Below are 12,270 nucleotides of genomic sequence, written 5' to 3'. Positions count from 1 at the left end.
GTCATACTTCTTTCTTTCTTTGGTAGATTCAGATATGGCTATAGTTTCTTTAGATTTCTAATACATGTCCTTTTGCAGTTGTTTGAGCATTCTACTTCTGTCTTTTTGCTGGTTAGTCCCAGTTTGCTTCTTTCAAGACACTATTCACTAAACATTCACACATGGAATAGTCTCCATCTACCTTAGAGGAGTTTCCTCATTTCAGACTACATTTTTTTTTTTTTTAGATTGGTCAAGTCAATTCATGTGTTAGAGCAAAAAGACCAGGCTTTAACCCTGTGATAAGCTTTTTTAATTGTAAAGTGGGAAATCCTTACCAACATGATGCTGAGTACTAACGTTGAGTATTGGGCTTTCCTGTTATTTTTTAAAAAATGTTTTACTGTAAATGTCTACTATTCAGTTCAGTGTAATCCGATTACAAATTATTACATTCAGTCCAAAAACTGGTGTAATGTGTTACATTTAAAATTCTTGTAATCAGATCACAGTTACCTTAACTTTCACACTAGCATTTTTAACACCGAACCCAACAATACAAAACCAAAGGCATCAGTAAAAAGTCGCAACCTGATTGGAAAGCTGAACACACCCTTAATTTAAATAATTACTTTTAAATGCATTACTTAGGTTACACATATTTCTAAAATAATATTACGTATATGTGGCAGGGCGGGGCCGGGTCGTGATTCTACACACCCGGTCCCTTTTGAGGCTAATCAAGCCTCCGAGAGGGATAAAGGCCGACTGCGGAGGATTGTGTGGGAGAGACAGATCGTTTACGGACATGTCCGTCATGTGTGTGTTTGTGTCTTATGTTTAAGTTCTCATTAAAATATTATTTGTATTGACAAGCCGGTTCTCGCCTCCTCTCCATGGAACTACGTTACAGTATAATACATTTAAAATATGAATTAATATGTTCATGTAAACGTCTGTTCTGGGACAGCGGAAGGGTGTGAGATAATGAACACGGTGGAAATGGACACTATTTTGAATTTGTTGAGCAGAAAGAACATTTTCAATGAAAAGTTTTAGAGAGTTACTTAAAAGTACAGTCGTTTGTAATGTGATTACTTTTTAGATGTAATTTTACGTATTAGTATTAGTGATTTGTAGTGTTTATGGTCCAAAATTCCATTAACTTATTGTGAAAAGCTTGTGGAAGGCTACCCAAAATGTTTGACCCAAGTTAAACAATTTAAAGGCAATGATACCAAATACTAACAAAGCGTATGTACATTTCTGACCCACTGGAAATGTGATGAAAGAAATAAAAGCTGAAATAAATAATTCTCTCTACCATTATTATGACATTTCACATTCTTAAAATAAAGTTGTGATCCTAACTGACCTAAGACGGAATGTTTTCTACAATTAAATGTCAGGAACTGTGAAAAACTGAGTTTAAATGTATTTGGCTAAGGTGTAAACTTCTGACCTCAACTGTAAATGGTTCCAGATTTGTATCAACAGATTATGACAATAAATGCCTGTTATCTGGGACCATTGCCAACAAGTTAATTTGTGACCTGACATTGTTTAAAACGGGGTTCTTGAGTTGCTGTTCATTACTCTGCAGCTATGGACTCAAGAGCTGTGTTTCTCTCAGTATGGATGTTGCTGTCGTCCACCTCCACTGGAATCAAACTAGATGGGAATGGATACGTTGATATTGTCATTGCAATCGGTTCGGCAGTACCAGAGGACAAGACACTCGTTGACAAAATAAAGGTAAATAGTTGCTTGTCTACATACAATTTTGAGCCAATAGTAAAAGACTAGTAGTGTTTTTCTTAACTTGTGTTCTTGACAGTGTTTGCCACTGAGCAAATTAGAACCTGCACATTTAATGTCTGTCTGTATAGCATATTCACATTTAAATTTAATATTGACATTCATTCTGACAGGACATGGTTACTAAAGGTTCTGAATATCTTTTTCAAGCTTTGGATCAAAAGGTTTATTTCAAAGAAGTTGCTATATTAGTTCCAGCCCAATGGAATAGTAAGGATTTTGATAGAGCAAGAACAGAATCTTTTGAAAAGGTACCATATATTTTTATGTTCTCCTCGTACAGAATAAAAATGTTTAATAACTTTATTCACATTGGATGTTGATGGCACAATTTCTACATCAAACGCAGGCCAAAATAAGAATTGATCAACAGAATCCAGCATATGGTGATGGTCCCTACACTAGACAGTATGGAGAATGTGGATCTGAGAGTCAGTACATTCATTTCACTCCAAATTTCCTCCTAGACGACAGTCTCACTCAACCTTATGGGTCAAGAGGTGAATGTTATTAGTCTTTCTTCTGTATAACCATTTTGCATCTGATATTTATCATTTAAGTAATATAACAGTGATAGTTTAACATCATTGTGTCATCTTTCCACTGATTGCATTAACATGCATTATAACTTAAAATACATTGTTAATATATAATGTAATGCTTGTTTGTTTGTATGCAGGTAGGGTTTTCGTGCATGAATGGGCTCATCTGAGATGGGGAGTGTTTGATGAATACAGTGAAGAAAATCCGTTTTATCTTTCTTATGGCCACTATGACGCTACAAGGTAATACACTGACTCATCTCAGTCCACAATTCAGGTTTAATGTTTTTTAAACAAAAAATAAATCCTACTGTGAAATTATCCTCTGATTAGAATGATTGCAAATATAAATGTTCTGCTAATATTTAGGTGTAGCAAAGACATAACAGGTGTGTTTTATGACAAGACTACTGGATCAAATAGTTGCAGCATTGATCCACAAACTTCACTCCCTACCAAGGATTGCCAGTTTGTGCCGAACAAAGAGCAGAACACAAACAGCTCAATAATGTACATACAAAGCTTAGATTCTGTAAGTATAGATTGTATGTGATTTAAATGTCATGTTTCTAGTGTAAAATGGACCTCTAAATGTATGTACTGAATACCATTCGGTTGATGATATGAAATCTGTCAAACCACGACCAACCATGAGTTTACAGCAGACACAAGTCCTAGCAAATGTTTGACAAAATTTGTATCTGATAATAATCAGAAATTTTTTGGTTTCAGGTGAGTGCATTTTGTAAAGAACATGAGCACAATATTTTTGCCCCAAACATGCAAAATAAAAAATGTGACAACAAAGCGACATGGACGGTAATATTTGAGGATTCTGTGGACAGCGGCGCCCTTCGTTCTCTAAAACCCCTGCAAACCCCTCCACCAGCTCCATCTTTCAAAGTTGTGCAGAGGATGAGTCGGGTTGTTTGTCTTGTGCTTGATGTCTCAGGAAGCATGCACGTATGCAAAAACATACATTTACTTCACTTGAAAACAGATCAATTAGATCAAATATATTTAAGATATATACACACATATTTTAATAAGGAACGCTTTCATCCATATTTATTTTTTATATTTCATACTTTTTCAAGGGCTCTAGAATTCTTCGACAGCAGCAAGCCGTCACACTTTTCCTCCGGAACATCATTGAGGATCAAGCCAGTGTGGGAATTGTGACCTTTAGTTCTAATGCTAATACTCTTAGCAGCTTGACTCTTATTGACAGTGAGACCACAAGAGAGAATCTCATCAAAAAGTTGCCAAGTACTGCAAATGGTGGCACATACATCTGTAAAGGCCTCAATGAAGGCTTAGAGGTGGCATATTGATTATTAATTATGCACTTATTTTTTGTGTATTTATGATGTAAATACAGTGTATGGATTGTCCTAAGCCATTGCTCTTTCTCTTCAAATCCATTAGGTACTTACAAAGGACAATTTGGATGTTGTAGGAGATGAAATAATTTTTCTGACAGATGGTGAGGCATCAGACAATCTTAATGATTGTGTTCCAACTGCAATACAAAGTGGTGCCATTATTCATACAATAGCTTTGGGTCCCAGTGCAGATGCTGCACTGAAGTTGATGGCAGAAAGCACAGGTAGGTTAAATGGGTAGGATAAACAACTTACTATTTCTTCAAATTCCTGAGTAAAATCATTATTTTTGAGCCACTTTATTATCTTATGCAAATGGATAATCCTACTATGTTCCATGTTGGAATTAGGGGGGAAATTTATCATAGCCGGTGATGATCTTCTTTCTAATCAGCTAGTGGATGCATTTGCTTCACTAACCATATCAAGTGGAGATTACACAAAAGAACCAGTTCAGGTTTGGCAAGTGATTGGTCATAATATATTATATTGCACTGCCTGGCAAAAAAAAAAAGTTACATACTCTAATATTTAGTTGGACCGCCTTTAGCTTTGATTACGATGCATGTTCTTCATGGCATTGTTTCAACAAACTTATGCAACGTCACAACATTTATTTCCATCCAGAGTTGCAATAATATTTGTCTGAGATATTGTATTTATGATGGGAGAGTCGAACCACTCTGTAAAGTCTTCTCCAGCATATCCCAAAGACTTTCAATGAGGTTAATGTCAGGACACCGTGGTGGCCAATTCATGTGTGAAAATGATTCCTCCCTGAACCACTCTTTCACAGTCTGAGCCAGATGAATCTTGGCATTGTCGTCCTGGAATATGCCTGTGCCATCAGGGAAGAAAAAATCCATTGATGGGATAACCTGATCATTAAATACATTGAGGTAGTCAGCTGACTTCATTTTATTGCTGCATAACGTTGCTGAGCCTTGACCTGACCAACTGAATCAACACAAGATCACAACACTGCCTTCAGAGTCGTGTACAGTGGGCACTATTCATAACGGGTGTGCCCATCTCTTTGGAATAGGGTAAATCTTATCAGACCACATGACGTTTTTCCGTTGCTCCACAGTCCAATCTTTCTGCTTCCTAGCAAAATGAAGTTGTTTTATCCAATTAGCATCACTAACAAGCAGCGCATGTGAGCGAAGCAGAGGGGTGTGACACTCTGCTCAATAACATTTACATTTATAAATTTGGCAGACACTTTTATCCAAAGCAACTTACAGTGCACTTATTACAGGGACAATCCCCCAGAGCAACTTGGAGTTAAGTGCCTTGCTCAAGGGCCCAACAGTGGCATCTTGGTGGTGCTGGGGCTTGAACCCCCGACCTTCTGGTCAGTATCCCTGAGCCTCAACCACTGAGCCACCACTCCCGCCAATAACCTGCTCAATGCCGGTGCGCTCCACTCAAACGCTCACAGCCCAAGCAGACACTCTGCTCACTGGTAAAAAAGCATTCGCTCAAATCCTTTTCTGACATAAATTTCTCTTTAGTATAATTGGTTCCAAGCATGTACACAGGGGGGTAGCTGCAGTGGCCAATATCCTTGATATTTTTAAAGCAGCATAAAGTTAATCTGGACTTTATATGCATCAAACAATCATGTCTTTATGTACAGCAAGGTTTAACAAATAAAAAATATTTGTCTTACATAAAGTGGGATTTTGTCCAAAAAATATATTAGATGAAATCATGTTTAATAATCCCAAAACAATTAAAAAAAATTTAATTCACAAATAACACTGCCTTGAAAAAAAAACAAAAACAAATTTCTTAAATGATGTACAATCATTTATAGCTTTTTTCTCTTCACATAAAAGCAAAATCGGAAGATGTTATCCGCAACCACTAATCTAGAGTCAGTTTTTCAGTTTCACTTATCATTAAGGTGTGGATTTGGCATTGGGAAACTGACCAGCAGGTATGTGCCACTTTATCCCAAAGAAGAAACAAAAGCAACAGGTGGTCGATTAAGTGAGATTATTCCGCTATGAAATTCTCTATACGAGTGTGGAAATATTTACTAATCAACTGCTCAGTTGTACAATGGAGGCATGAAAGCAGAATGCTGCACCTGCAAATTAGGACCCAACTTAAAGGTCATACATGTTTTTAGTTTTGATGCAGGGATTTTTTGTGTGTGTTTGCAGGGATTCAAGTAAAAATGCTTTGCCAATATACAGTATTATCAAGCTTACATTTTCAATTGAGGGTGCTCTAAGGTACACAACCCTGCAGAACCGGGCCTGCATCTAGCTGGCAGCTGCACTGACATGATGGCAAAACAACAAGATACCTTATCTATTAATTTATTATGGAATAGTAGTGTAGCCTACAAGCTCACCTATTGCTGCACTGCCATGTTCACGCAGCACATCCTCATGCTCTCTGGCAATGTGACGTACGATTCCAAAAGGAATATTTGCTAATTCTCATGGTCTCTCCACATTCCCTTTCAAATTCCTCGTTCTTAACTTTGATATATACTTTAGAGTTTGAGCTCCATAACCTCAGGCCTATTGGTTATTTCAAAGCAGCATATCACGAAGCACATTCTGGGTTGAGCGAGCAGCGCTGAGCGGCCTGAGAGAGAGGAGTGGAATCTTCAAAAATGCGCTCTCCGCTCAGGTGGAATTATCACTACTCCGCTTACATGCTAACAAGTGTCTTTCTTGTGGCAACACAGCTGTTTAGTCCTAATCCTGTAAATTCTTGTCACATTGTGTGTGGAAATACTCCACAATCTCCTTAGTTGTTTTCTTTGTTTGATGCAGACCAATAACTTGCCCCTTCTGAAACACATTGACATCTTTTCCATGATCACGGGATACGTATTCCGACATGGTTGTTTAAGAAATGAGGAGCTACACACTGCATCAGTTAGGGTTAAAAGAATTGTTACAGCTGAAACATATTAATCACTGCAATAATGATCCAATAATAGGCTCTTAAGTATCTGCTTATTTAAATCCAAAGCATTTTTTTTTTCAGGCAGTGTACTTTGATTATGCCATGAATATTGTCACCAATATTATGAATAATATGTTCTCAATATCATTGCTTTCTTGCAGCTAGAGAGTGTTGGAATAAAAACAGCTGATTGGTTCAATGGAACAGTATCAGTGGATCAGACTGTTGGGAACAAAACCAACTTTGTATTAATCTATGAAACAAGTTTACCTAGTGTTTACATACAGACACCAAGTGGCTCAATTTACAATCAAACAAATATGACTCAAAATGCATTGACAAAGACAGTCACTTTAAACATTCCAGGGACTGCAGAGGTATATTTATATATTTATATATCTTTAACTAATATACAGCAAACTCATAGTGTTAATTAATCATAATCTACTTTCCTTATCTTGTATTTGATAGCCTGGAGATTGGAAATACAGTATTTTAAGTGGAAAACTTCAGTCCTTGACTATGACAGTAACAAGTCAAGCAGCTCGTGCTGATGTTCCTCCGGTCATTGTCAAAGCCCACATGAACCAGCAGTTCAGTGACGGCAGTAAACCCATGATGGTGTTTGCTGAGGTTAGTCAGAATTACAGGCCTGTAATCAATACTGAAGTGTGGGCAACACTGCAATCAACATCTGGGTTCAAACAATCATTACAACTCCTGGACAACGGAGCAGGTAAATTACCTTTAAATCTGTTTTCATGTATGTACTTGACCTCAGATGTATCGTGAGGTTTGCATTGAAAATCTGACATTTAAATCTAATTTAAACATGGAAATAAAAAAGTTGTATGATTTAAAAAAAATTAAATGTTAAAGATATGTTGTGACATGAATAAGAAATATTTAAAATGCTGTACTATTTCTAGGTAACTATTCTAAAACTGAAAACAAAGTATATTCTCAAATCATGCTGGGATAACATGGATTATCGAATGCACAAGTGAAGAATTTTAATAATGCAGTGACATTTCAACCCCACTGTAAATAATGTGAGATGTCAAAATGTATGCATATGTTGGTGTGGCAATCTTTATAAAGACTCTCCATAGACATAATGATTTTATAATGTATGAACTATAGTTTCTATCCCCTAAACTTCACCCTCACAAAAAACTTTCTGCATCTTTACATTTGAATTATGGGGACACTAGAAATGTCCTCGTAAACCACATTTATAGCATAATACTCTTGTAATTACCAGTTTGTAACCTAAAAAGTTTCCTCCCACAATTTTTAAGAATGACAAATAAATCAAAAAGCCTTGTACATTCCAATAAACAGTAAAAGATTGATTCTCTCAAACCACAAAAGGTTTAAAGCGCATTAATAACAACTGGATTGATCACATTCACAAAAGCATTTACAGCAACTGTGCCGTGCAAAATCCTCCACTGAAGATCTCCTGCTCTTTTGTTTAAAGGTGGTTTATATAGAATTCTCCACACAGGGTTTAAATTGTGCTCTGTATCCAATTTATCCCTCCAAACTATATCAACTCTTTCTTTTAGTTTTAAACCTTTAAACAACACTTATACAAACTTTACTATTTGTTTCACTTACATTTAAATCTTCTAAACCTTTTAAGTCCAACAATGGTCCACTCATCCCCTTCAAATTAGGGGTGATACAAATTTCTGGAAAATAATCAGTGTCCTTTGTAATGTTCATTACAAAAATCTGTAGGCAAGGTTTTCTCCTGGAAAGATAGGAATTTTGGGTTTTCATGAGCTGTATGCCAAAATCATCAGTATTAAAAACAATAAAAGACCTGAAATATTTCAGTTGGCAATGAATCTAAAATATATGAAAGTTTAATTTTTATCATTACATTATGGAAAATAATGACCTTTATCACAATATGCTAATTTTTTGAGAAGGACCTGTATAACATCCCTGATAGAGCACAACCAAATTATACATTTTAAAAAGATGCACTCAACCCACCATTGATTTTGAGCACACTCTCAATATCTTGGTACAAAACCTGGATCATAAATTAAAGGCTTTTTGAGGTACTTAAAATATATGTTGAAGTTCCTTGAGTACATAAATAGGATATTTGTGTCTCCTTGAATGCCTAGAGTATCTCCAGAGGGTTCTTCTGATGTGACTTGTGAGGAACCCCAAATGGTGCCTCAGGCATCATTACATTATTAAAGTGCATGCATTACTACACAGTATATATAGATGCCTGATCTCTTAGACCACAATTGTGTGCTCAAATCAAACAAGAATTTATCTTTTACAGGAGCTGATGCTTTCAAAGATGATGGCATATATTCCAGATATTTCACACAGTTACAAAATGGGAAGACCAGCTTGAAAGTAAGAGTGAAGAATGAAGATGTGCAAGCCAGATTTTCTCTCCAAAGAACGGGTGGTGCTCTGTATGTGCCTGGATATGTAGTGAATGGTAAACCATGACATCAATCAGGACTTACAATAAACAATTAACCCTTTGTAGTAACTTTAGTTTTATGCATCTATAACAGTATTTCAGTTATGACAACTTTCAGAAAGATTTAGCATGTTAATCTGTGTATTACTAGATCTGCTATGCTGCTGCTGCTAGAAAGAATGGAGACTTGCTACTGCTAGAACATACACATACATACTGAGTTAAGCATGTGGACATGGATGCTACACAATTAGACATACATAAAGTATACAATCCCCATGTAACTGATCTAAACAAATGAAGCTGGGGAGGTGGAGGGTTTCAGAGAAAACTCTTGCAGTGCGCTGCAGTAAATGATTTACAAACTGAAACCATTTAAATTGTGCATGTAAGCAAGCAGATTGGCTAATAGATAACAAGTTCAAATAACTTATCAGCTTGCACCATATCTGCTGCTGATTATAACGTCTTAGTATTTTGTTGCCATCTTTATTTTATGTGATTTAGAGTCTTTACAATAGCCAATCACCTTTTTAACTGCTTGGATAGAGAACAGACAAAAGAGATATATATGCAGAAATTGTTATACAAGTGCTTGATGTTCAAATTGTTTCCTTTTGAAATCACTGTCAGATTAATTTAGATTCATGTGGTTCTTCTATTTTCAGGTGTAGTGGAGCTGAACCCTCCAAAGCCTCCAATTACTGAGCCAACAGTTACAGTAGGAAGCTTCACCAGAACAGCCACTGGAGAGAGTTTTGAGGTGTCTATTCCTACAGGAACAACCCCACCAAATTTCCCTCCAAACAAAATCACAGATCTGATCGCTGAAATCCAAGAGAACACTGTGTTTCTCAACTGGACGGCTCCTGGTGCGGATCTTGACCAAGGAACAGGTAAAACATTGAATATTACTTTTCAAATATTTAAGATACAAGACTTTACATTTTCTTTCTTCTTTACTAACTAAACCAAATGTCTTGTTGTTTGCATGAATTGATGTTCATGAATTCTTAAAAAGCATGTTTCCTTTCCTTTAAGTGAAATCCTATGAGATCAGATGGAGCGATGACCTTGACATGCTTCGATTAAACTTCAGCATTGCTTATTTAGTCAACACATCTGCTGTCTTGCCACATGAGGCTGGATCAGTTGAACAGCATTCATTCATACCCAATATTACAATCCAAAATGGCACAATACTGTTCTTTGCTGTACAGTCTGAGGATGAAGAAACAAAATCTGAAATATCTAACATTGCTCAAGCATCAAAGATTATCCTTAGTCCAATTCCTGAGCCCGCAAAAACGTCAAACCCAGGCCTGAACGTGACAGCTATTGTCATCTCTGTTTGTGTTGTAACTATGGCAGTATGTGTTATTGTTGCTGTAACCACATGGGCAGTAAGACGAAGAAAACATTAAAGTTTTTAGACAACATCCTATATTTAAGATTAAAACAAATTCTATAAATAATGTTTTTGCCTAATTTGTAAATTACTAAAAAACAACTTTTAAACATTCTGATCAGCAAAGTTTCTTAATTTTTTTTACATTTTTTGAAAAGTTTCTTTATATTGAACACTTACAGGAAATACAAATTACGGGCATTTCTGTGAAATTATCTTTGTAGTTTAAATGTGTTTTAGTTAACTTTGTTCTCAAAGACATTGTGTGCTGACTGAAGGGAGGGGGGGGGGGGTGATACTATTATAGATAGTGATATTATTATTATTGAATTTCAAATGCAGTTATCAATATTAATATTGCATATTTTCTGTCGCATTGAAATGTACATTTGACTGTTGATTCAGTTGTGAGGGAGATGTGAATTCACTGATTTTAACAATAATAAAATCTGTAAACAGTAATCTATGAAAGGCTATGACAGTAGGACTTCTTTATTGATATTTCTCTTTCATCAGGATCTTAATTATTGACAACTTTTTTCATTAAAGTTCATTAGAACTGAACATATTTACAGAGGGGGGAAACTCATAGCTTCATCCTTAATTCACAGGGGTCCAGACTTCAAAGCTCTTGTTAATTTCTCATTTGTACTTGCTTTTATGAACATTTACCAAAGTTCTTGCATCCAGAGTTTTATTGTGGTTTAAGTAAGAACATGGTGATCACAGGTATATCCATGATCCTCGTTACCAGATGTAATTATGGTTTCTAAAAAACAAACTATGATATCGAAAATTATGAAAAACAATATCCATGTAGCGACTATAAAAAACAACTGCCATTAAAGTTACTTATGTTCCCCAAATATACAATATTTCTGCAAAACCACCATAGTTTCAACAATTAGTGTTACTAACTGCAATGCAATAAGAATGGTGATGTGTAGATTGAAAAGAATACAATGACACAATGTTTTCCTGTTTACCTCGTCACTGCTGTTTAGAATGCGGGTGCTGTTTAATCTGGTTTCAAAGAGGTTTACATGGAGCCTTTCAGATTTTTAAATGTTGCTCTGTGTATACCATGGGACTGCACAGTGCAAGCGCAGAGCAGGTTTGGGATAAGATGCACTGCTCTGCTCTCACGCAGCTTGGTTTAATCGGGTAGCAGCGAGTGGGGCCCAATGTTCGACCAGCCCATCTGGAAAAGTCCTGCTGCCACAGATGGCCAGTCCATCACTGGTCTATTATGATTCATATTCTATAAAACTATATATTTTCTTAGTAGCACTAATTTAAACACAGATTGCTAACTTTCGATATGTTCTTAGCAATACTATTATTATAATGATATGAGTTAATATCATACCTGTAATAAAATGTTCGCTGCAGATCCGTGAGTTGGAAATGATCTCCTCAGTCCAGTCAGCTCTGTTGACGGAATCTGATACAAGTGAAGCCCTCAGTTTTGGCCATGGCAGTTTTGACAGTGTAGCACAAGGTTTCATTTAGCTTAACCAGACTAACTGAAAGGTAACAGCTAACTTTTTGAGGACTGTTGGGTCAGCTAATGACAGGTTTGGTTTACTGTTGTCACCGGTCTTTTTGCCACCACTTCCATCTGTGATGTAGCAAAAGTACTGGTCTATAGTAGCAGCAACAGATGTGATCCTCACCTACTATTCCCTTTATTTTTGTCTATAATTTTATATGATCACATACTGTATATGAATTGAATTTATG

General features: G+C 36.2%; 1 protein-coding gene across 1 annotated transcript; it reads left to right on the top strand.

The window, feature by feature from the left end:
- Positions 1–1,584: 1,584 nt before the first annotated feature.
- LOC127629530 (calcium-activated chloride channel regulator 4A-like) lies at positions 1,585–10,543 on the top strand. The gene is made up of 14 exons (XM_052106608.1): positions 1,585–1,734; positions 1,911–2,048; positions 2,147–2,297; positions 2,477–2,582; positions 2,709–2,871; positions 3,072–3,302; positions 3,437–3,661; positions 3,768–3,948; positions 4,075–4,181; positions 6,820–7,035; positions 7,130–7,394; positions 8,970–9,134; positions 9,788–10,015; positions 10,161–10,543. Exons 1-14 carry the CDS (start codon positions 1,585–1,587, stop codon positions 10,541–10,543), a joined length of 2,709 nt encoding a protein of 902 aa, XP_051962568.1.
- The last annotated feature ends 1,727 nt before the right edge of the window (positions 10,544–12,270 follow it).

Source organism: Xyrauchen texanus, chromosome 36 (genome assembly GCF_025860055.1).
Source record: "Xyrauchen texanus isolate HMW12.3.18 chromosome 36, RBS_HiC_50CHRs, whole genome shotgun sequence".
NCBI classification, from domain to species: Eukaryota; Metazoa; Chordata; class Actinopteri; order Cypriniformes; family Catostomidae; genus Xyrauchen; species Xyrauchen texanus.
Note: the sequence above shows the minus strand (reverse complement) of the source record. Positions and strands in the feature narration are given on the sequence as shown.

Bases quoted from the DNA above. Each gene is read 5' to 3' on its own strand.
- LOC127629530 (XM_052106608.1), top strand. From the start codon at position 1,585: ATGGACTCAAGAGCTGTGTTTCTCTCAGTATGGATGTTGCTGTCGTCC. The intron at 1,735-1,910 runs GTAAATAGTTGC...TCATTCTGACAG, and splicing joins CACTCGTTGACAAAATAAAG to GACATGGTTACTAAAGGTTC. The intron at 2,583-2,708 runs GTAATACACTGA...GCTAATATTTAG, and splicing joins GGCCACTATGACGCTACAAG to GTGTAGCAAAGACATAACAG.